The 25,333-nt window shown below is 39.1% G+C and overlaps 1 protein-coding gene across 7 annotated transcripts in view; it reads left to right on the top strand.

Annotated features, from left to right (window-relative positions):
• The window catches only part of PDE1C (phosphodiesterase 1C), a 291,755-nt gene that overhangs the window by 261,705 nt on the left and 4,717 nt on the right, over nucleotides 1-25,333 (top strand). For 6 of the 7 annotated variants that reach the window (XM_009568489.2, XM_054060642.1, XM_054060643.1 and 3 more), the window contains 2 exons: nucleotides 1,378-1,452; nucleotides 21,759-21,824. In XM_009568489.2, the coding sequence (XP_009566784.1) occupies nucleotides 1,378-1,452; nucleotides 21,759-21,824 (141 nt within the window). Of the gene's footprint in view, nucleotides 1-1,377; nucleotides 1,453-13,109; nucleotides 14,566-21,758; nucleotides 21,825-25,333 lie in introns of those variants that run through there. The other variant, XM_054060646.1, reaches the window with a different exon arrangement.

A 25,333-nucleotide genomic window follows, 5' to 3' on the forward strand; every position in this document is an offset into this window, starting at 1 on the left:
TCTGGCTCTGGATGAGAACTGAACATGACTTGTTTTTTCCATCTTGTTAAATGTTTTAAGATTTGAAAACCATTCCTCTTTTATACCATGATAAAACTTAATTGGAGATAGAGATCAATCCTCTGTCAGCCAAGAATAACAAATATTCTAGTGGTTAGAGCAACATGTGGGAGAGGGAGACTTTGCTTTGCTTTTCTACAATTTCTTTTTTTTTAAGCTGTTCCAAAAATAAGTATCATCAGGCCATGACTCTTTTGAAGGCTGATCAGATCCTCTTTAACACGTAATACCTATAATCTTGATCCAGAGGCAGTGAAGTTGTTATAGTAACAAAAATAGTAATGCAAATGGAATAAGCATTACTTTAATACAGCCTTATAACATACTTCACATTTACAAAATTCTGAAGTGAGACTTACAGCTTTTTGTGTTTGTGTGGGTCACAAATTCACTGCTCCTCCTCCAGGGGGCAAGGACAAGCTGCCAGCTCCCATCTGGACAGGCTGCTGTTACTTCTCCAGACAGCCGAAGGAAGGGCACGTCCTTTGACGCTATTTGGACACTGCAGCTGGAAGAGCCCTGTTCTACTAGAGCTCTCCCTATAAGTTATTTTTCATTTGATCTTGCATTTGGCATTCTCATTCAATGAAAAGATGGTCTTGGAAGGTCTGAAGTGCTCTTCTGTATGACTGTTAAAGGACAGAAAGAGAGAATGACCCTTGTCACCCTTCCTGGCTTCATAAAATACACTCCAACTCAAATTGCCATTTTCATTCTGCATCAAACATTGATCTACCAAGGACCATTCTTTCCTGGCTTGCTACAGAGATTCTCAAGCCAGGGATCAATTCTAAGATGATTCTTTGTTCTATGACACTGTCATCAAAGGACCAACCCACATGAATCTGTGGATAAAGGAAACTGGTAAGAGAAAGTAAGACAAAATCATATAGGACTGTTTGGGATATCTGAGGTGCTTTTTTAATGCAGAGACTTATAATGCAGTCTTGTAGGGTCTTAGTTCTTTAAGAGCATGAAAGTTTCAGAGTCCTGATTTTGAAATGAGGATTGTGCTCAGATTTTTAATGGCCTACATAAGACCAGAGGGAGTATGAGTTTGCATGTGCACTTAAAAAGGTGTTAACAATTAGAATAAATTTAGAAATAGGTTACAAAGCTTGATTTTCTATAGGAATGGGATGATTTTTTTCTGGTGCTTTCTTCAGTGAAAATGTATTAATCCAGTTCCTTCTCTATTCAGAAATTTTCTCCTAAGGAACATCATCTTTGGATGCTGCAATTTGTTTGAGTTACAGGCATAAATAAACTGCAGTCTGTGTTAAAATGCATATAGTGTTTCTTATTGCTTCCTTCTAGGTGAATTAAAGGAAGACAATAAGTTGGACAAAAAAGATCAGTCTGGCATGGGTGATGAATCAAAGAAAACAGATGGTAAGGACAACATTTTCTTACATTTTGTCATCCATTTTTTATGTGCAATCTATTGTTTCCTAAGCATCCACAGTTTGTTCTAAAACCAGGAAATTGTATAGTAACCAGAAACAGACTTAATAGAAAGTCACTAAACTCAGTAAAATCCATTGGAATATTCTGAGGGAAAATCATCCCTTTCACATAATGCCTCGCACCACTTAGTTGTTCTGTTGGTAAGCCTTATCCATCAATTTTTGTGCAGTGCCTGCAAGAAAAATCCTGGATTATTAGAGTTGCTTAATAGAAAATGTGGATTTGTGAGGTTCTATCCTTCTGACTTTATTTGGGCCATATTCTGCTCTCAGGACAGGCTGCATCTTTGTCAAACACTGTTCAACCACAAGAGTAGGAAGGAAGCAAGAGTGAGCAAAGCAGCACAGAGGTGCTATTAAGGGTGCAATATAAAGGGGATGTTGCTGAAACATGTTGAACCAGAACAATCCCAACCATAAAACAGTTTCTTGGGCATCAGGGAATAATTTCAAATAAGCCTGAGCCTAGTACAGAGGTCCGCAGAAATTTTCGTAACCTCAGCACAGTAGAAAAACAATTGTAAGGTCTGTATCATGTTTACTTTTATGCACCTCCTCAGCTATGTACCACAGGGCTGTGAGATAGTATCTGAACCCATGTTGCTCCAGAAGCAATTGCCAAGGTATAAGGTAGCAAAATAAACAGTAACAAATACTAGAGCTAACATTTTCTTTGCATATGTTTCAGTGAAATACACTGAAGCACAGCTGTTCCAAAATATAAATAATACACTACGTTGTTTTTATAGTCAAGAAAGACAATCTCATAGTTAGTACCGTAGTTTAGAACGGTACTGTGTTTTCTTTTATTGCTTCCTTTTGAGAAATTACTTAAAATTTCTATTACTGTAGCAAAGTGATAAATTAGAATAAAATATGATACCTCAACTAAAAAAAGAGAAAAATTCATCTAGAAATATGTATTAATTTCAGACACATAAATATGTACTTTTTTAAAGAGTATCCTTAGCAACAGCTGTTTAGGAAAATTCAATTATTTTATTAAGAGGTCATATTACATTTGAGTTAAAAGTCTGTCAGGAAAATGATTGTGAACAAGTACCACTCATAACTCTTTCTGCAGTCATGCGGAAATTAAACAGAAATACTCAAATAACATGCGACTCTTCAGATGTTCATGAATATGTAAACAACTATATGTAACTGTGAAGGCCCCAGAAGTTGCTAGTTTTGTGTGGTATTAGTTATTTAGTGTGCGTTTGTTCTCCCATAAGAAAACGTTCTGCTCATACCCTTAGGGAAAAGACCAATAACATGGGGCCAGATGATTACAGTGAATAAGCAATTGTAACCATGCAAGGGCAAGTTGTAGGCTGAATGTTTTTCATTCAGACGCTGTAGAGAGAGATTATAGCTAACAATCTCATTGATAAGAGAAAAATTGTGAATGATATACCTTAGAGAGGAAAGTGCTAGGATGGCATTTCTGGTTTTGACAAATACTGCTTAACCTGTTCTGTTCATTACTCACTCCAGAGCCACTATCCTTACTAGCCATGTTAAGGATGTGGAGAAAGGACCATTATCCATGGATAATACGTAGCTGTTTGCAGATTACTGAATTGTTTAGTCAAATGTATACTTCCTCACATGCCAGTACGTGGTCTTTCACGTGCTGGAAAGATTAAGTGGGAGGCTTTGAAAGATTGAGTTTACAGCTATAATGCACTCACCACATAGAGTTTGCTGGTGGATGAAATTCAGCCTGGACTTTTTGCAGGGTCAAGGGTCCCTAGGTTTTACAGCCTCTGTTCAGTCTGTAGCTGGAATGTATTTGCATTAAGCAGTTGCCCGATTGTGTAGGTCTACCTTGAGGGCTTCAGCTTTCCCACTGCCACCCATTAACATTAGTTAGAGCACTGCACTTAACTGAGGTCAATCTGCTGCCTTGTCCTGCTGCATGAGCATACTGCACCTGGAGAAGAAAGCCCCAGAATATGTTGAATAAATGTTTGCAGGATCTGCATCCAAGCTGCTTTTTAACCATGTGCAAAGGAAATTATTGCAATATCTTGTTGTTGGAATGCATGCATGCCAAAATGTTTCTAATGTATTTGTCCTACATGGGGAACCAAGTGTCCAGGGGCACGTAGAATAAGTATCCCATGTGGACATGAAGACATTGAAGCTGTTGTCTACACTGTAGTCACAAGTGTGAAATGTAACTTCTGTGTCAAAGTTACCTTGAAGATACCCAAAAATAGTTAAGTAAGCGTGCCTCCAGAAACAGAGATAAGGCTCGCTGAGGCAGTGAGGAACTGTCTATGCATCCAGCCAGAGCTTCATACAACTGAGTCTTTTCCTACCAAAGCCGACTACTTTAAAGCTAGCTTGAGGATGGCTATGTAATCCCTGGGCATTCCTTAGACTTTTATATTAACTGCTCAAAAATCCTGTGCAAGTCTCTTGAACGTAGGCTAGTCTCCTTCTCGTGTTAATTTCATCTTCATATTATTGGCTTTTTTCTGTAGGAGATACTGCTTGTTACTCAGTACTGCCCCTTTTTTTTCAGTTACAAGAGATAAGGGGCTGCCATCTCCCACATAAAGAAGCCCTATCAGAGACATCAGCAGCACAAACGGTTCATCAAATATTTCCCGTGGGATAGAACATTATTACACCATTTTGGAAAACTTGATTTTTCCCATGTGAAATAATTGCTTTTCAACACTTTGAATGGAAAACTAGGCAGTCACATAGAAATATTTTTTTGCTACATTCACAAACTTTCTTTTTTTGCAATTTTTTTCTGCTCACAAAACTGACAACAAATGAAAAAAATTATTTCTCCCCATTACCAGTTTCTCAGATTATCTCTACCACCTCCTTATTTTTTTATTACTGGGAAAAGTTCTGCAGCATTAATACACAGTTTTCAGTGCAACTCTTTGTTCCAGGGAACAAAACACATTTTATTCAAATGTTCCTTTTCAGCTGGCAAGTACAGACAAGTAAAAGTTTCTTTTTTGCGTGTGTTTTTCCTGAGAAATTATTCTAGTGGTAACACGCATATTTGCAGGTTGTAGCACAGAAACATACAGGGAAATCCTAATGTGCCCTGGGTCTGCGAGATGAGCAATGCTCCCACCTCGTGGTCAAATTGTAACCTTACATTTTGACAGGTCCTCGTTTCAACAATACATTCCTCTATGCAGTGCACCAATACAATATAACATGACATAGCATAACATGACATAGCGTAGTGTAGCATAACGTATTGTAACGTATCATAGCGTAACGTAACATAACTTAACATAACATAACATAACATAATGTAACGTAACATATAACATAACACAACACAACACAACACAACATAACATAAATGTAGCCTTTTAATTATACAAACTCTATGAAGAGTTCGTAACAGCCTTACTGGAAATTTAATTTTCATCTTTCTTTGTTTTTATTTTGTTAAGCTTAACTGTGGCTTAACAATAGTTAAAAGCCTTTCCTGTATGTTCTATACATAGCCTTTGCCAACATGTAAAGCTAGCTTTTCGTCTTAATTTTTCTTTACAATCATTTCTTCATCAGCAAGTGGAAAATTCCCCTATTATAAAGGTGAAGTACAGGGACTTAATTTCTTTCTGTTCCACTTGTCCCAAAAACTCAAGTGGCAGAGTAGATGGCATAGAATGTTGTTACCTGAAATCGCTTTTGGGATAGGAACATCGTGGTGTGAAGGAGCCGTGATGGTGGCTCCACAATTAGCCCAGTCATAGTTGATTTAACTAAGATTCTTCCTGGTTTTATTTAAGGACAGTGCAGCATTTTGCAGAGTTGTTCAACCATCTAGGAATTGCCTTATCTGCAGATACAGTCTTAATGTGTGCCAGTCTACCAAGACCACTACGTAATGCATAATGAACACTAAGTAAGTGTCTTCTGACAAAAACCTGCTTCTGTAATCTGCATAATTCCAATGCCATTTTGAAAGAGGTTACTCAAGCATATAAATAAACAGCGTTTTTCTGTATCTTTTTGAGAAGGGTAAAAAGGTAAATTTCAGGTCATATAAATAATGATGCCATTTCTGTTTCTGTTCCAAAAGATAGGCTGATTTCTCTGTTCTTGTCAGAAGCAAAAAGCCCCTTTCATTTTATAAGGCAAACACATTAGATTCCTCCTTGCTTCTTGATAGCGCTCTTCATTTTATGCGTCAGAATCCAGCAGCAGTGGCAAATTGGAATTATTATAGTCTAAGACTACTTCTAAAGACAATTTCCTTCCTTTTCTTACTTTTTAATGGCCTGGTTTTGAATTACATTAGAGGTTATTGCCCCAAGTTAGAAATTGGAAAACATTGTACTGATACCTTGTGTAAAAGTTTCCTTGATAGCATGAGGGCATATTCCGAAAAGTTACATTTCACCATAACATAACTGTGCTGAACAATTGCTCCATAGTAGTGCAATACAGGATAACTGAAAAGGGAGGGGAAGAAACTTCTGTGCTTTTTAAAATCCTTTCTGTGCTTTTAAAAAAATGCATGTGTCTACTTTAGCAAGTGGCACCAGAAGTGAGCTGGAGTTTGCATAGAGGGACATACTCTGAAGAAGGATTTATGCAGTTTTAATATCAAATAGAAGATTAACATGATGAGATGTGATCTTTGAAGATGAATACAAAATGTATTGTCATCGTACTGACCTTGGAAACATTACATCACCATGGCATGCGTGCTCAATGAGAATATGGAGAATACATAGAAGGGTATCTTATATAATTATGCAGATGATTTTGCAGCTTGTTTGTTTTCTAAGTATGTGTAGATCTTATGGAAAGCACCTAGTTTTCCTTTGAGATTTTAGTATATCTCTCTTTTTTTAGCCTGCTCTCCACTGCTTAGACCATGGCAGGTGGTTAGAAAGTCCTTAAAATGCTGGAGTGTTTTTTGCTTCTAGTTTACGTGAAGTCACAGATATACGTGACAAGTTTAAAAACTGGAGATAACATTTGGCTTGATTTCAGATTTAAGTGAATATTCGGATGCATGGTAAAAAATTATTCACTGTAGGTACTTAAGAAAGGGCTATCAAACACTGGAACAGGCTTCCAAGGGAGGTGGCTGAGTCACCATCCCTGGAAGTGTTTAAAAGGCGGGTAGGTGAGGTGCTTGGGGACACGATTTAGTAATAGACAGGTACGGTTGGAATTGATGATCTCTCAGGTCTTTTCCAACCAAATGATTCTATGATTCTAAGTGGGTTTTTGAGTAATTAGCTTCACGGGGAACATTTTTTCAGGTTATTCTTGGTCCTGTAAATATAGTTCTGCTCAGAGATCGCATGTGCCTGCATTGCTTTCATGGGTAACATCCATGGTTCTTGAAGCATGGAGAAATGTGTAATCCGCACAGTGCAATCTGGAGATTCCTTGTCCTTCCTTGATTTTGCACTGTCAGCCATTTTATAACACCAGTCAGGCAGTGAAGCTGTGACCTTGCTTCTGTTACAGTACTTCTTCCCCCATTTAGGATAATTTGCCTATGCAATGATGTATAGGAATTCTCTGCTTCATCAAGAGGGGATTCCTTTTTGCTCCTCTCCTCCATAAATTTCTGTTCAATCCGATGGTAGTCGGGCCTCTGTTTCCCTGTGCAACACTTAGCCCTGAGAGAGAAACAAGATCAGTTTTATCTTTCATTTCCTCTCCACCTGCCTCCCACCAAAATATCCCACTCCTCAACAATTATTTTAACCATGCAAGAAAGAAAGCACTTATTTATGTCTGACCCAGAGCTAAATATGATCCTAATTTTTCAGTTTAGTCACTCAATTGAAGAAGCAATTATTTGCCCAGTACTAATTACAAAATTCTGATTCATATGTTTGTCTGAAAACTATTAGCTCCCATTATTCTGCTTATGGCAGATCATTGCTTTTGTGACTTGAAAAGGACTGGAGTTGTTTCCATCCACAGCAGAACAGTTCTATGTGGAAACCGTGATCTAGCTTTTACTAAAAACATGTTCAAAGCTTTGAATTATGTTTGATTACTAAAAGTAGAATAAGCTTTCTCATTATTCCTGTAGGTTGCTTCGCATAATAATTGCGTACTAAGTGTCTCATTTCTTTCATATACACTTTACTTGGGAACCACAAAGGTTATTTGGTGTAACCAAACTTTACCAATATATTCATTGTGTTTTTCTCTGCTGTTACATATTTCCATAATATGCTGGTAAGAAAACAATATATATTAAAACAAAGCCAGTCTCTTTTTTTCCATTACTGATGTGATCTCAGGTCAAGAGTAATACAAGCTGTCAAGCAAATGTAAGACTCAACATCAGTGTGAATAGGACGTCATGAATGATTTAGGGAAAATTATGTGCCAAAGTTAAAAAATCAGAATACCTTCTCTGCTAATGTCATTTCTCCTCCTAGCAAAATGAATGTTGAGCAGTTGAGTCATCTGCTAAATTACAACGATAGTTTTTAAATTCAGTTACAAAACAAGTATTCAAAACTTTTTCCCAACAGCATTTATTCTTCTTTTTCCTTGCTTTAAACAGGATGCAGGCAACTTCAAGTAAAAATCTGTTCTCTTTGGAAAAAATATACCCTTTAAAATTTCTCAGCCATTAAAAAGACAGAAAATGAAGATTAATTAACTTATAACACATATTTCTTCTTTATTTCACTGATCTTCTGAACTTTATTTCTTAGGCCTTATTCATCTGTGGTGCAACAGAAGCAAGAGAATAGCATAAATATGCAGTATTTATTTCTCCACGGTCTGAATTTTCTTTGAAAAGGTTTTCCATATGTCTTTAGTGGGAGGAAGGATCATCCAGTGCTGAGAACTGAGCACTGAGTCTTTTGACATCTTCATTTTATATTAAGCGCTAGGAACAGCTTTTACAGTGCTTTTTAGATGGGAAGAGGTTATGACAGAGCACACTTCAGCACACAGGGGAGACAAGAAATAACCAGGCTTTTGGGAAAAGGCTTGAAAATTAAAGGGTCACTGCTGCAAGATGCTGAGACAGTCCACAAAATTAATTAAAAGTGGCAAATTTAGTGATCTGCCCCATCAGCTGCAAATACTTACATCATTGGGATAATGGGTTATCTTAGACACATTTACTCGGATTATTGTTTTCCCCTCATCCTGCACTGCGTCAGTAATAATCATTTTATGATCTCAGGTGCCATACAACAGTTTTTCATTTCTGTTGTCATTTCACCAAGCCTGGAGAAGGGTGATGGGGGAGAGCAGAGTTTGGAGTAGTCTAATCCTGAAAAGCCTAGACTTTTAATTAGTGAGGGTAGAGACAACTTTTAAACACCATGTTGACTTTCCTAGAACCACTCAAGTAAATACACTGGGTCAGGCGAAAAGTCCTTTTAGCTCTCTATCATCCACCTAACAGCATTTCACAGCAGAAATCTTAATGAACAAAGAACAAAACCAGAGCAATGCCTCCCTCCTACCCTTTCTGTCTTCCAGAGAGCTAAGGCAGAGGTTAAATCTCTTGAACAGCCTTGGATGGATTTTTCTTCCATTACTTTGTCTCATTATATTTAGAGCCTTGGTAGCCTTGGTACTCTTGTGTACTGCTTACTGAGGCAACGCAATTCAAAATTTCCTGTAGGTATTATGTGAAAAATTACACCATTTATTCTTTTCAAATTTACTGCTTGAGAATTTCATTTGATAAACTCCTTCTTGGACTGTGAGAAACAGTGAGTATTTGTTCCCTCTTCACATCCTTAGCACTGCTCATAATTTCATTTATCATTTTTTAAGTTCTCCCTAAACTCTCCCTTTACAGGCTAAAGAGTCATAGCATGAATAAAATGTGCATACTCAGCTTTCCTTCAAGTGCAACCCTTTTGATATCAGCTGTTTATGCTAGTGTATAACATTGACAGTCTGTGTTACACAAATGGTTATTGGGATGTGACGAGAGAACTTGACTTTAATAGAAATGAGAAAACCTGCAGGATTCAAATTTCTTTTCCCTGAATTTTCAAGGGAAAAATAGAGAAAATACAAAACTGTTCATTTTGATATAATTGTATCCTAATTTTATTTGTTGATACCTTTATGGTGTTATATCATAAAAGCATTAAAAGGCATCACCATAGGGAGCTCAATAGAGGATGTACTGAATTAATATAGTTAATGTAGCTCACTTCTTTTGCTTTTTCTGTGTGCTAAAACGCTAACTTAAAAATGTCCTGGGGAAGTAGTACCTCAACGGCAATGTTATTTGATACTGTGGTGGAGTTCTCCCATCATGTTCACACAGCATGCTAAGAAGATGAGATTTATTCACACCAAGCAGCAATTTTTCACAAGTGAACTACAGATTTACCAGTCTGCTTAGAAAGAAAATCTGAATGTGTAATCCTGGATAATTGTGGTATCATCTTGCCCTTCCTTCATAATTAAGTATGGTTATAATGCTGAAGGGATGCACATTTGAGTAGAGGAAACAGGGACCACGCAACAAACTCACAAACACTTTCATCAACAGGATCTGTCAAGCAAGAGAAGAGTAGTGTGTGAAAAAGTCCCTGCCTGTGAAATCCTTATTCCACATCACACTGCCCTGTAGTCCACATTCAGCGTGTATGTTTTAGGAGAGGACATAGCAGGGTTTCTTTTATATGCAATTTGAAAAACACAGGGTTTGACCTTTTTTTCTGACAGCCTGGCCCAGGGCTGGAGCTGTGGGGAGGTATTCTGAGCCCTCTCAGGCAGGGCTGTGCTTTCAGGAGCTGGGCATGAAAGGATGGAGGGAAAAGATAGGGGTGTGGTTGGAGTTGGCAGAGCCAGCCACCTTCAAGAAGTAGTGCTGCCAGAGGTCAGCTCTCCACTTCCAGCTGGTACAACAAGATTCACGTCTATGATTCACGCTCAGTGAGGTGCATGAGTCACTACAGAACAGGTGTACTTTTTAAGTCAGTCTAAATTCTCACCTCAGTCTAAATGCCTCTGAAGTTTTGTTCCTGTTCTCCAACTGGGTAGCAGATTGTAAAAGTTTGCATTAGACAGGCATAACAAATGCCAACTGTTAAAAAGTGTAGTTCTTGTAAGGCCTTAGACTTCAAAACAGTTGTTTTATCCCCAAAAGAGAGCAAATGTGTGGGATTAATCACTATTCGTGCAAAACTGTCAGACAGCTTTCTTGCGGAATGGGTAGAGTTGTACACTGAGTAATTCTGTGTGAAGGAAAAGGTGAACTGCAGTGTGTTGTCACTGAAGTACGTCAGATTGTATAGTAACGTAGTAAATATATACATTCATAGCCTAGCAAGCACAAGTTAAAAATGCCTTAATATGAACTACATGCTGATAGCACAAATGGACTTAATAATGTCCTCGCAGTGGGTGCTGGTATCACTTGAGGAGCTGTAGAAGTCACTGGAATTTGCATTAGTGATAAATGGGAGGGCCAATACTCGGTAAACAATATAAGCTCATTAGCAACACTGAAGGACTGAGATATATATTCAGACAAGGCCATTTCAGACAATGAAATTCAATATATGCCAAGTAAAGTACTTAAACATCTTTCTGTGTACGGAGCGCTGCATAGTCATTCCTTTTCCTCTTTTAATTACCTCTGCTGATAGATACTAATATTTGCACTGGGTCTATTGTGCTGAAATGAGAAAGAGGTTGAATCACATCCAAGGTCAAGGTAGTTGTAGGGAAGCTCGCTTGTATCCAAAGGGAAATCTGGATAGGAAACCAACACATTTGTTCCACTAAGTAGAAAAAAAATTAAAGCAAATTCTGTACTATAATGTTCTCACTGGAGCTCATGATGTGGCTAACAGTAGCAAAAAGCAATCTGTGACTCAGTTCACCACAGGGAACTTTTTGAGTCTGAAAAAAACCATTGCATTTTCCCTTGTTTCATTAACAGGGATGGGAGAGCTTAAAAGTCGTGAGTATGGATGGCATAGGAAGGGGAGGACATGTTGGGTGGTACTTCGAGCTTTATTTCAAATTCATGGTGTGATTCAGCAAAACTTTTAAGAGATTCAGAAATAATGACTACTCAATGATGTCATTAAGTCCACTTAATAGGCGTGTCCCTAAAGATTACTGTTCCTTCTGGGAAACCTTTTCTCTTTAAAATGTTGATAATGATACATCTCACAGTATTTTTATTATACTGTTAAAGACAGTAAATCAGGCTGAATTTTGTAGATGGGGGACATAAAGGAATTGTAGTACTACTGTTATAACTGTTAATACCAATGAAACGCTGAAAGCTCATTTCTTTACAACAAGAATAAGTCTTAGAATTGAGTCAGTGATCAAGATATTGTTGTAGTAGCTTGCAGGGGACCATCCTGAAAGGAAGTCCCCCTGCTAACTACACAGTAGAGGAAAATTATATGAAGTCACTAACAAACCCATACAGCCACTGCTACATCTTCATCTGAGATAATGCAATCCAGCAGCCAAACCTTAGATCCCTGTTTTGCCAGTCCTTTATTTCCTTTTCCCATACAGTACTTTTCTTTTTTTTTTAAAAAAATGTTTTTCTGAAAGAACCCAAAGACATTATGTTGTAATCACATTTTCTGAGGCGTGCCCAGCCTTACAGATAAATCCATTACTCCTTGGGCTGCATCCCTTTAGTTGAGAGAACTTTTCAAATGCAGTTTCAAGCTCTGACGACACAAACATTGTCAGAAAAACTGTAGCTAAGCAGACTGCCAGGTGCAGTGAGATTACTAGTTGGGATAGCTGATATAGAGTAAAATATTCTTTTTCTGTTTGGAGCTTTACTGCAGGATTTCTTGAGGAGGGTATGAGGAGAGTCGAACAGTGTGTCCTCCTTTGTTAGAAACTGTCTTCTTTTACTAGGAATAAAGAAAACGTTTTCTTGTCTACTTTTCTTCCTTAAGGAGATCTCTTCATTCTGAAGACCCGTTTGTGGTATAACTGCATAGAAAACAGTTATATTTGTACATTCAAGATAATGCTAGTAAACTCTGAGGCCAAGCGATTATAAATATTTGGCAGAGGAGTCAAGCAGATTGTAAAATGCATGTAGTTTGTTAGATCTTAGGAAACTATTTGTACATAAGGCTGTGCTTTTCATTGCAAGCTCCTTGGGAGAAAAGGGTTTTCAAAAATAGTGCTCTTTTGTGTTTAGAGCATTTTCTTTTCTTGACTTCAAAACACATGTACAACATAGTTGTTTTCATAAGCAAAATGGTACTTACCACGCTACTCAACGACGTGATCAGAGAACCCTACAGCAAAGAAACCCAATGGGACCTAAGCATGCTGGATTCTGTTACATGATCCCATTGATACCAAAGCTTGAATTTCCACTGGATTAGTCAGAAAGTGATGGATTTCTCCTTGTGTAGGACAGAAGACAGTCAAGCCAGTAAGAAGTATTGCTTTGGTGCACCTCACCTTGCAGCCTTTCAACAGTTAAGCAAAGCTGCACGGCTTGGAGGAAATGAGGCTCTCTAAACTGATACCCTTCCTTTTCTTTCTCAGATTACCTGCTGCTTGGACAACCGGGAGAAAGGCTGCATTTGACACTTTTCTTTTTCTCTTTTTTTTTTCCAGATACAGAAGAGTAAAAATATATTAAAAAAGAGACTGCAAATTTCTTTCATCATTTTAGCTGAGCTTCTTCATTCCTGTTCTCCTCCTCCTTCAGCAAAGACCAGTTTCTGGGGAAGGCATTAAACAACACTCCTCCTCCCACTGGTTATTTCACAGTTAATGACTCTGGGTTCCAGGGTGGGGGCCTTGTTTTTTGGGTCCGTTTTAATTTTTTTTGTTTGTTTGTTCGTGTATGTGTGCATTTTTTTGTTGTTTTGGAAATTTTTTTGTTAAAAAAAAAAAACAAGTGTGATTTCCTGATGCAAACGATTCCATTTTTCTGGACAGGTCAAGCATAAGAGTCATCTTCTAAAGCCAATATTGCCCTTTACCGTGTCTCAGGTTGTGAAACCAATGTTAGGATGATGCAAAAGAATGTTCAAAACAAAACAAAACAAACAAGAACCCAAAACTTGAAGATAATTCACTTTTATTCTTTTTCTTTTCCCTGAGAGACTTTTCCAATCTGTGGTAGGCAGAATTTGACATCAGTTTTACACTTGCTGCAGAAGATTTTATTAATAACAACGGGGAATTTGGAAAGTCATTTGACTCTTTGCTAGGGTTTGATGTCTTTACCATGCAATAATAGAATTTTTTTGTTGCTGTTTCTTTACTGCAGGCAGACTCACTCAACCCTTGATTTTGTTCTGGTTTTGCATTTAGTAATAGGAAAGGAATAGTCAATGAAAGTGATGTTCCCTTGGGGCAAATTTTGTTGTCAGATTCTGAGAGCATGTATTAATGTACTGCTTGAAGTGCCTGCCTTAACTTGAGATTACAGATAATGAGCTGTTCCCACATTTGTCCATAGGCTAGTAGTAACTGCTCTTTGTCTGACCTGATGATCAAAGTGGAGAAGAGCAGCAGGGAATCACATGGATCAATTCTTACTTTTGTCTCAATATGGTCTTTCTTTCACCGCTAACTGAATGAACGCCAAAGAAAAAGAAAAATATTGCTGGAGAAGTGTGAACAAACAAAATCAAAATGAAACAGTGTGTCCTAAATACACTGCTGGAGTCTGTGGATTAAACTGACTCATACAGTGGAGTTAGATGCATGGAAAGTAGCCTTCATTTTGGCTCATTTTAAAGAAGAAATGTTAAAAACTAACTCAGGCCTTGATTCAGAAAGGTATCTTTGTATGAGAAACATCAAATATGTATGCAAGTGCTTTTCTGGCTTGGGATCTTGGTAGGGATCCAGTTAATTGTAAGGAATTTTGCCTGTCTATCTGGAAACCAAGACACGCACATGCACATAAACATACAACAGTTTTTTTCCCTAATTCCTTCTTGTTCAGGATGAGGTCTTGCTGTATTACTTCTATATGTATTTTACAAGGAATCAGACTGCTGCCATGGCTCTTTGCTATGTAGAGAACATGCAATACATTGGCTTAGGGAGATAAATATTTGGTGTGTCCTTTTTGTGTTCAAAAGCACAGGACTTAACCAGCAGCCTATATTAGCATTTGCATCTCTGTTCCTGCTTGAACTGTGCATGTACAGGGATGAGCCTCCCACAACACTAGCAAAAACCACAGCAGTGAGCTCAGTGTAAATCCACATTTAAACGTTAGTACCTTCTCACTCAGGAGTGTTTGTATCTGGGGTTTTGATTATTGAGGCTAGAGACATCTTGAGTTCTTTTTTCGGACACTAGAGTATGAGTTTGTTCAAAGCCAGAGATTTAGATTAGGTTCATGCTGTGAAAAAGGTTGCACTTCAATCACATGTTTTCAGAATGAAGAAGCACAGAAATAACTCTTGCAGTACTTAGAACTCGCAGTTGGCTTCACTGAACCAGCTCAATTAAACAGAGTAAATACAAGGGCATGTGGTGTTCCCATTTGTGAGCTCCTGGTTTAATGGTAGCTCTCAGGTAGATTTTCAGAGGAAAGTGGGGTGCTGGGAGGACAGTGGCCCCACAGTCAGTGCCGAGCATACTCCACATTGTGTGACAGGCAGAGGGCTGTGTCACCACGTAGCACTTTTCCACCTCCCCTTCTTCCCCCTTCGTCAGCATTCGGGCCAGATAAGAGTGATAGAATATAAATTCCAGTCCTGAAGAGGCTTTATGAAGGCACAGTAATGAAATATCAATAATGCAGAACTAAATACTGCAGTGGTGACTCAGACACCTCCCTGAAGTCAGGGGGAACATACCCTTGCCTAGTGTTTGGTCAGAGATGCAGGATGATTTAGTCAATATTTTTTAATTTACCCTTACCTAATGTACAGTGACTAAAGATGCCTTAGATTATGCACAATACAATAATAATAATAATTAAAAAAATAATCTATACTTTTTTTTTAACCTGCTTCTGATATACATTTTATTTCCTTCTGGGAGTGACGTCTTTCAGACAGTGAAGCCAGACTGCTTAACTCACAGCTGCTCCATTCTTGTTTCTCATGCACTGGCACAAAGGTGTGAAATCAGGCTGGAAAGTGTTTTTCTTTGATTGCTAGGGTAATTCACCACCAGCAGGAGCTAATAAGGGAAGTAGTGGATTTGCTGTCCCTTGGGGACTGCAAGTCAGAGCTGCCATTCTAGAAGAGGTGCAACGCTCAAAGTTACTGACCTCTGCACGCAGGTATGCAGTAAAATGTTTTGCAATTTACAGGTTGTCAGAGCTAGCTCAAATATTCTCCTGCTCTTTTAAAATAATTTCAATAAGCTGCAGTGGGTTACCAGCATTTTTTAGAATTATTTGTTGTCGTGTAAAAAAAATCCCCATGAAATCTGTTAGCTTAGAATTATATAAAGAGAAAGTGAAATCTAGAAATCTAAATAGTATGAAGCCAGATGAAAGAATCTATCGCAGAGTTCCCTCCCAGAATCACACCTACATTCCCCTGCTCCACTCCTCCACCTCCCTAGAACACTCTGCAGCACTGTGCTAGTGCATTGTGAGCCAAGGAATGGTATGTTTAGGCACCTCCCAGTTTAACTAGAGATCAGCCACTGTGCAATTGTGTAAAAAAATAATAAATTTTTATAAAAAATTACAGAAGTGCTTTCTCTTATTTTATTGCACAAAAGGAAACAAACAAAAAAAAAGTGGAAAAGCATTAGGTGTTCATCAGCTAATGCCCTATGTTTGTAGAGTGAGAAAGGATTTGTTTTTAACACCCTTACCTGACTTTCCTCAGATGTATAGAAATTATGGTTTTGGGCACCTTATTTTTCCATTCTCAGTAGGACTCTACAAGCAATGAATAACTCAGAAATTCTGATAATACAGAGACCATACTGCTGGCCTTGTGCTGAATTCTGCAGAATTATTTGGGAGTGCCTACCAGTAGGTACAAAGAGTGCCAGAGTGTATCTTACAGAGGGTGGCACAGGCTGGGAAGCTGTGCAATAAAGACAGCTTTCCTCCCCATTTGCACAGGGGCTGCTGGTGCTCTCAGAAAGTTCTGCCGTGCTGGAAGAGCACCGGGTGTCTTCTGCTTCTCAGAAACTACTGTCTAACTTGAGAGATTGAATCCAGACAATTTACCCTCCTAAAATAGGGAGGGATCCCTTTGCACATATCCCTATCAGTGTTTTTTTGCTTTTACTGAGACTGATGTCCAGGAAATTAGCAGACCTTTGACTCATGGTGATGTAGTCCTTGAACTCCTGGACACCTTATGATGAAAAAAGAAAAAAAAAAAAAGAGAAAGAAAAACAAGCCATTTGTTTTTATCCTGTTCATTGTTTAAACACTCAAAGAATTACTGTTCTCTGGGCTGGACTTAATCAGTGATTTGAACTGTGTGTTTCTGTGATAACATGCAAGAAGTGTTCACACATGTGAAAGAAGGGATGTTTATTTTTAAATTAGTCTTTTTAAAATGTGAAAACCTGTGATGCATCCTCTCAAAATGCTTAAGTCAACCAACTACACCATATTTCTTTTTTCAAATTGATATGGTTGGATTTCTAATTATAAAAAGATGATGGATGTCACTGTTTTCCATGTTTGAGAAAAAAATTAGACGGCAGAAGACAACTTTTTTTTTTCTGATGATAAAATAGGTGGTAGATTAAAAAGAGGAATTTGCAATTTTTGACCAAAAATATTTGAGAGTAGTCAATCTAGGCAGAGCAATGCTTATCTGAATGTGCGGTCTTTTATATAGCTCCAGCTATATATGTTATGTACACATAAAACTATGCAATAGCACCATGTATTTATACAGTAGGAGTTTTGGCACCAGAATTAATCTGGAATTTGGGAGTCTGGCTCCTGATGGATAAATGAAGGAGGCAAAATCCTTTTTCTCAATGTTTCTTTTTTCAAGCATAAATTTTGTAGTTGGAGAGAAATCTTCTGAAATGTAGTTGCTTATGCCAGAGAAGAATGATATATGGTGGTGGTTTTGCAACCTACCCTTTGAATATGCAAATATTTGCATATGTACTTACAAAGTCTTACAAGCTTAGTCTGGAAGTAAAAATATTTAAAACTAGATTGCTGGTAGTACTGTGACGCTTTGTAATCAGAAGGTCCATGAGCTCACCTAGCTAAAGTTAAATACTTATGCTGATAGTTTTTGCAAATTCTATAGCAGGTCCCAAACATGGCTTTTAATTGAAAACACAATAATCTAGTCAAATTAGAAATGATGGAACCTGCAAAAACAGTACTTTTTTTGCTTCAACCAGAATAAGCTGGCCTACCTCCAGGAACTCATGAGATAGTCTTGAATATTTCCTGTTGGCTCCTTTCCCCTCACATTTCATTTTATTATGATGAAACTCATCATCCTCTGATGATGAAAACCATGTGTTAGCCATTTATACTCAGTAAATGACAACATAATCAAGTCGTTTTCTCTTACTCTTTTTTAATCCATTACCGTATCCAATAATTAAAAAGCAACAGAGGGATCCTGTGCTTTTGCATGTATTGAACTGGTGCTGATCTCAGAGATGTTCTGGTGCAGTCAGCAATCGAAAACAGGAACAGATTGGGGGAGATTGAGCCCTGTGGCACCGATTCCATGTAAGTTGCTCCATAGAGTGGGTATCAATGCTGTCCAGGTCAAAAGGAGTGAAAAACCATGCTCTCACATTTTAATGCATAAATACAGCTCCCTCCAAAGTGGATACAGAGAGGTTTTTTTTCCACTCGTGTTACCCACAAACTTCAGTAGGTCTGCTGCAGTCTGAGCTTATTGTCAGGTGTACCTACTAATGTGGTGCTCCCCTTGCCTCCACAGCTAGACAAATTTTGCAGTCCCAGGCAACCCTTTCCCTGTCTGAGTACTGTGATCAAAGCAGGAGCTGGGCAGATGACCAATGCCAATGCCATTATTTTCTGTTACAATGAAACACTGGCCAGGCATTTCCACCTGCTGAAACTGTCTTCAAGTTGCTGCAATGTCCCTTTTGATCCCTGGGAAGTGCAGAAGATTCAGATCTGTACCCAAGCAGGACCAGGATACATGCCTGTCTTCAAGGCGTCAGTTCTCCCTGCTCTGGTGACTTGACTGTCAGGTAGAAGAAAATGGAACTGCTTCCAGGCAAGCTGGCTGAGGACTTCAAGCTCAGTTTTAGTGAATTTATTTGCCCTCATACCTAAGCACTCACTTACAAGCCTCACAGCACAGTCTTGGCATTTTGTATTCTTTTGATTTCTTCCAAATGCATATGTATCAGCTGCTGTGTACTCATAACACTATCCAGTGGTAGGAGGAATTTACATAATCCTGTTGTCTCTGACAGTGGTCATATGAATGCATATATCGAACGAAATTACTTATGGCCATTGGAGTTTTCTAGTGATAAAACCTAGCAGTAGAATGACAGAGTGAGCATTTTCCTTTTCTTCTTGCTTGGATGATATTTTTATACACTTTTATATGCAATTTTTTTAAATATTTGCTATTTTTATTGTAGGGTTCTTGTTGGGTTTTTACCAGACCTTCTGGTTGTCTGCAGGCCCAGATTCTCATGGGAATATTTCCCTTCCCTTTTCTCCTCCCTGTTCTTCCCCAACAGACAAAAGCCATTGTATTTGCAACATCAGCTTAGAGCAAAATATCACACAGGTCCTGATCACTCTTTTAGTTGCACTGAAATCAAAGGAAGTTGCATGCAAAGTCTTGCTGGTCCCACCACAGCATCTGGGGCCAAAGACTGCATAACAAAAACATATACAGCAAACTACACACAGGGAAGCCTGTGTAAAGCCAATGCATCAGGGTGGTACTGCCTTCCTTTGCTGTGGTAGGAACTGCTTCCACCACAATGTCTTAAAACAAGACTATATATCTCTTTCCATTATGATGATGCTATTTTGTGTAGGCATTTAAAGTTATAACCTAGCACACTGATTAACTTCAGCAGGGAGGAAGGGTGAACCTTGTGGCTTATCTGTGACAGTAGATTTCATTGCTCTTGTGGTTAACCCTACAGTGATGGGTCCTAAATAAAGTTAATAAATGCTAAACCAGGAAAGATAAGGGGAAAATTAACCAAACTCCAGGATCGTGTTCTTCTAAAATAACCTTTTCTCAGCTGGCATTCTGCAGGGAATTCTATGTATGAAGTTGAACATATACTTTAGAGTCTTGAACTGTCATTCTTGAACTGAACTAAAATAAACCACAGACACTTGTTCTCTAATGTTTTTCAAGGAAGAAAGAGGCAGGTTGTTATGCTTTTTTGCACCAGGGGACAGAAAACAAGTTAAAATCCAAGACGAAAGAAAAACTCAATGCGAGTTTTGCTCCTAGGACTCGGTTGGTAGGGTACCAAAAAAAACCCCATATTTGGTTTGTTAAGACTCATGAGAAAAAAAAAAGCAGAACCAAAATGAAGAATGCCATGTAATGCCAAGTATTCTCAACTGTTCTGAGAATAATTTTAAACTATATGTATTTATTGTTAGTTCCTTATTTGAAAGAAGAGGCTTGTGGTCTCTAAGTGTATTAAACATTTTTCAACATTCCAATTTTTCTGTAAGTGAGTTCATGTATGTTCATCCTATTACCAAATAAAAACAATGAGGTCTCTGCTCCATTTCAATTAAAGTCCAAAAAGGGTTCATTTTGTTCTGATGCTTTCTACATCTGATCCAGGAGTGGCAGTTGCTGTTTGCTTTCCAACATTCAGCTCCCTGAATTAACTATTTTTTTTGTAAGTGCAGTAGGAACATTGCTCGGACAGCAGTCATTGCTTACCACTTGTCACTGTGAGAAGGAGGATGTCGTGGCATCACCAAATTTCTAAAGACAAGGAAATTGAGGTAGAGAACTCAAATAGCTTATTTAAGGAACCTAAGGTACATCTCTATCTGTTTGGGCATTAGACATGTCAATCTCAGCTTTCCCATTTTCTCTTTTGGCTGAAATCATAACCCATAAGACCATCTATACCAACAACAGCATGCCACACTCATGCCCACTTGAACACTTACTTGCTTGATTATTATTTTTTTATGTTTTGATCACACAGGACTAGTGTCCTGTGCTCCAGTATTGCTTACAGACCTCCTTTCACAGCTACATCTCTGAGTAACACCTTCTACAAAGTAGCTTATTCCACAGGTAGACTTCAGAAGTGTCTGTGCTGTAGTCATCACACTACACGAGCAACGACCAGAATTTTCCCATACTGCTACAGTTTTTCTATTTGATCTTTTTCTTAAAAGAGGAACAACTAATGATAAACAATGGCAGAGACTGAGTCATTCTCTCCAAGGAGGATGTAAAGTTCAGACAGTCAATACCAGTATGAAAGGTTTCGTGTGTTTCCTTTTTGCCTCGGGTTTTAATTCACTCCTTTCCTCTCTGGGAGGTTCACTGGTATTGATTTCCTGAAGAACATGCAATGTGTTCACCACTGTGCCTGCTTGTATTCTTATACCTTACTAGCTTGCTTTGAGCTCTTCATGTACCTCCAATCCTGCAGACAGAAATGAAACCAAGCTGCCAGTTTCTGTTAGATATTAAGGATATTGATGTAGTAGACTGTAATCTTCAAATAAAAAAATGTTGACTGCCACATGAGCATGAGGGCAGAAAACATAGTTTGGAAAAGGCTTCTGATGATTTGGGTGACTCACCTCCACTTGCAAACACAGTACGCTTCCCTTCTCTGGTGCATATAGCCAGTGACCTAAACATCTGGAGCCATTACGAACCAGTGGTTCCCAATGTGATACCAGCTGCTTGCTGAACCACCACCGAAGCAAAGTAAGTACTATACAACTGCCTTCAGAGCTGCGCCAAGCAATAAAACTGGTGATTGCCAGTTCTTTGAGGACACAGAGGTAGCTAAAAGGAAAGCTTTCTGAGAGCTGAGCTGGCAACAATTCGTAGATCCAAAATTTAAGATCATGAAGCTTCCAGGATCAATGACCCAGTATCTCCACCCAAATCCGGTAAGTGATAAAAAGAAGATGCATTCGATATTGAGTCCTTGTGATGGAGAAATCCCCAGAAGTAAGACTGCTTTCACAGTTTTTTACCTAAAACTACGGATAAGAAATGGCAGAAACATGACTGTAAACAACTCGCAGTGGTGACAGCACTACAAAAAACATTTTCATGGCTGATGGGACTACTGTTTCTCCTTCTCTGCTGAAACTACTCTTTCTTTTTAAAGGTCCAGCACGATGTTCAGCTGACTTACCAGGCTCAGGTTCCTCGGGAAACCACCTTACATTGCCAGGTCAGTCGGTACCACCTCACTCTAATTCGCTTATAGGCACAGCTTTAGAAACAGGAATTCACAGTGCCTGCTGTTTGGGAGATGGATATGAACAGGCGACTTGTCTCCAGGACAATGGTCTTTGCCACATTTCAAGTTTTTTAAACAAATGCCTTATGTTTTGTGGCTTATAGCATGAGTGTTAGAAATTGTTTTAATTCAATTGGCAAATAATTTGGGCCTTTATCACATGGACATTGATGTAGAAGGAACCCAAGCATAGCTTTTTTGTGCCTTTCCCACCTACCAAATCCTGCTGTCTCTATTTCACCATGATAACCATTTTCTTAATCTCTTCATCTTTGTCCTACACAACTGTCAGAAGAGAGAAAGAGTAACACAAAGCAGTTACACAAAACCATGGCTCGGTGTGAATAAATTGGCAAGATAGTATCTTGGCACATGGGTGTACAAGAGCACTCACATATGTATAATTCACAGTTGGTAAAAGAAGAAGTCTCAAGGAGGACAAAAATAAATCACTAAGGAAAAAGCCCCAAACCTTAAGCAAAGTACTGAAAAAGTTTTACTATTGATATTTAGTTCAGTGGCTGCTGTGCCAGCAGATGAGGTATACAGACACCCATATATAGACGCCCGTGTGCAGTAGCATTTCTGTGCTGTTTCAGTTCTCCAAGCTGTTCATAGCGTGATGCTATTTCACAGCTGCCATCTTAGCAGATTGTTTCCCCAGACACAGCTGCAGCCATTGCTTGGCAGTAAGTAAGGAAAAGAACAAGCAAGAATGTGAAAGAGTTCAAAATACCATAATCCCTTAGAGAAACAATGTGCTCTATAGATTACTGTCCTACTCGAGAATAAGAATGACCATTTGATGAAAGTAAAGTTTAGAACTCTGAGCGGCATGCTCGCGTCATATGAGGATTCCCAGGTATCCAAACTGAAGCATTTAGAAATAGATAGGCATAGATAGAAAACATGGAAACGGAAGTATCATAAATGCATCCTCTTAACCTCTGAAGTTTCTCATGATTGGCAGTGACAGCAGGTATAACCTGTATATATTGCTATTTCTGTCTTATAGAGTCCCAGCAGCTGTTAAATTCTTGTATTTGCATTTATAGGGGAAGCTACTACTTCAGGTGTTTTCACCAAGGATTTTCTTGCAGGTGGCATTTAGAGGTCTTGATTTTTGGGGAGGTTTTGGAGACATCTTTATACCTATCTGTGTTTTGACTCTCTCTTTGTTAAGGCACCTCCCATGTCAACGTATATTTGGCATCAATTGGTTTAGGAATCCAGATTTTTTTTCTATTTGTCTGTTTAACACTGATATCTTCCTACCCATATTCTATTACTGTGGCTTACACAGCAAACAGTTTGCTATGGTATGGTTTGTAAATCAGCACTTCCCATGCAGCTATTTGAAGTATGTGATGGGAAGTGCATAATAGTGCAATATTTTCAGTCTGTAGTAAGAATACATACACATTTTCTTATTGAAAAAATGTGTAGTCTTATATTTTCTGCAAATTCCATGCAGCTTCTTTAAAAAAAGGGGGAAGCTTTATTCCATTGTCTCAGTTCTGAAGAAGCAAGCCTGTCAAGAACTGACGTGTTTGTGCAGGATCTTGTCCCTGTTTCCTAAGGAATGAGAATGTGAGCAATGAAGATCAGGACCAACCACCCAAAAGAAGAAGAGGAGGTAGAAGGGATATGTGGTACCATGGGGTATTTCCCAAAGGATGATATGTATCTATGGCAAACATACTTTTGCCTTCCAAACTTGCTCTGTCACTGTGTTTCTTGGTCTCACTGATGCATAAAAGGTACCTTCATGTCTGCCCTGCACTTGTGCACAGGGAGAGCTGGAAAGTAGCAACTCCTGATGGTGCAGAAAGCCTGGACCACTTCCAAGCACAGGCTGTTTTACACAGGCAAGAACCGCTGGGGAAATGGAGCCAAGGGAAGAGCAGAGCTCACTCCCACTATAAGATTGCAGTCTTCAAGAGAGCCAGAGAACTGCATTGCTGGGTGGTGGCATTGTGGCATAGGGATGACAGAGCCACCCATGCAAAACCCCACCCGCTGTCCCTGCCTAGCATCCTTGAGATCTGTGGGTTGCTGGCCCTAAGACAGTCCCTGTGCCCAGGAGCCCCAGAGGGCTGACCCTACCCTTGGTAGTCATGCACTGGACATGGGCTGGGCACCCCTGACAACTCCTCTGCCACTCAGCCACCAAGAACAAGCTTTGTGCTGTTACTCTTCTCTTAGGCCATGACTGAAACCAGCCCTCTCAACCGTCCTCTCTCTGTGCCAGAGCTAATGTCCATGAGGCCACACAGTCTGCTAAAAGCTGTGGTACACATTCATATTCCTGAAAGTTGGATATTGTGCAATGTTATGCAGCAGAGACTTGCAGAGTTTGTGTTGTCACATTGGGTTTAATGTTGGAGCTGGCAGCTTGCAGAGAGGAGCATAAAATGCATTCAGAGGACTAAAAAGCTTACCTGGGCAGAAAAAAAAGATAAATCACAATTAATTACTAAACCTTCAGCTCATGTCATGGTGACTGCCCAAGAAAAGCTGTCTTTGGACCCTCTCTTCCAGGTATCTTGTTGGAGAGACCAGTGAATTTTATATAAACACACAGATGTTCTTTACACTCCTAGGAAACTGTTTCTCTCTAAGTTTAGAACATTTCTTGAGCATGTTCTCTTTTGTGCTCCTGCTCCTTTGTTTTGCAGACATTCCTGATAATTACAGCAGAAAACTTCCCCTGTTAGCAAAAGGGACAAAAAGTAGAAAGAAAAATCCTTCCTGGATGTGCCCCTTGATTTAACAGCAGAATACTGAATTAGGAACACCAGTGTCCCTAGCTTTGCTGAGTCATCTTGCAGTGAAAATGCCTGATGAAATAGTTCCCTCATCTCACTGGTGAATTTTTTGGCTAAATCTGTAAATCAGCTTTACTGATCATAAAAGCCTTTCCTCTTTCCTGTTGTCTTTCTCCTAGGATTTTCCTTTTCCTGCCTGCATAGTAGTTGAAGGCAAAATTTGAAGCCACTCTGCAGGACATTGAGGGACAAGGAGAGATGGCAGAAGGTCTGTCTTCAGGTTGTCCTCACAGGCCACTAACCACAGCTGATTCAGTGAGGGAACACATTAATGCCTTGTTCATGGTGTGCCAGGGCCCCTGGGGAACAGGGTGTTTAGCCTGGAGAAGAGGAGGCTGAGGGGACACCTTATCACTGCCTACAACTACCTGAAAGGAGGTTGTAGAGGGATGGGTGCTGGCCTCTCCTTCCAAGCAACAAGTGTTAGGATGAGAGGGAATAGCTTCAAGTTGTTCCAGGGGAGGTTTAGATTGGATGCTAGGAAAAATTTCTTCACTGAAAGTGTGGTCAAGCATCGGAACAGCTGCCCAGGGAAGTGGTGAAATCTCCGTCGCTGGAGGTGTTCAAAAAGTGTGTAGACCTGGCACTTTAGGACATGATTTAGTAGGTGTG

Source organism: Cuculus canorus, chromosome 2, assembly GCF_017976375.1.
Source record: "Cuculus canorus isolate bCucCan1 chromosome 2, bCucCan1.pri, whole genome shotgun sequence".
NCBI lineage: Eukaryota > Metazoa > Chordata > Aves > Cuculiformes > Cuculidae > Cuculus > Cuculus canorus.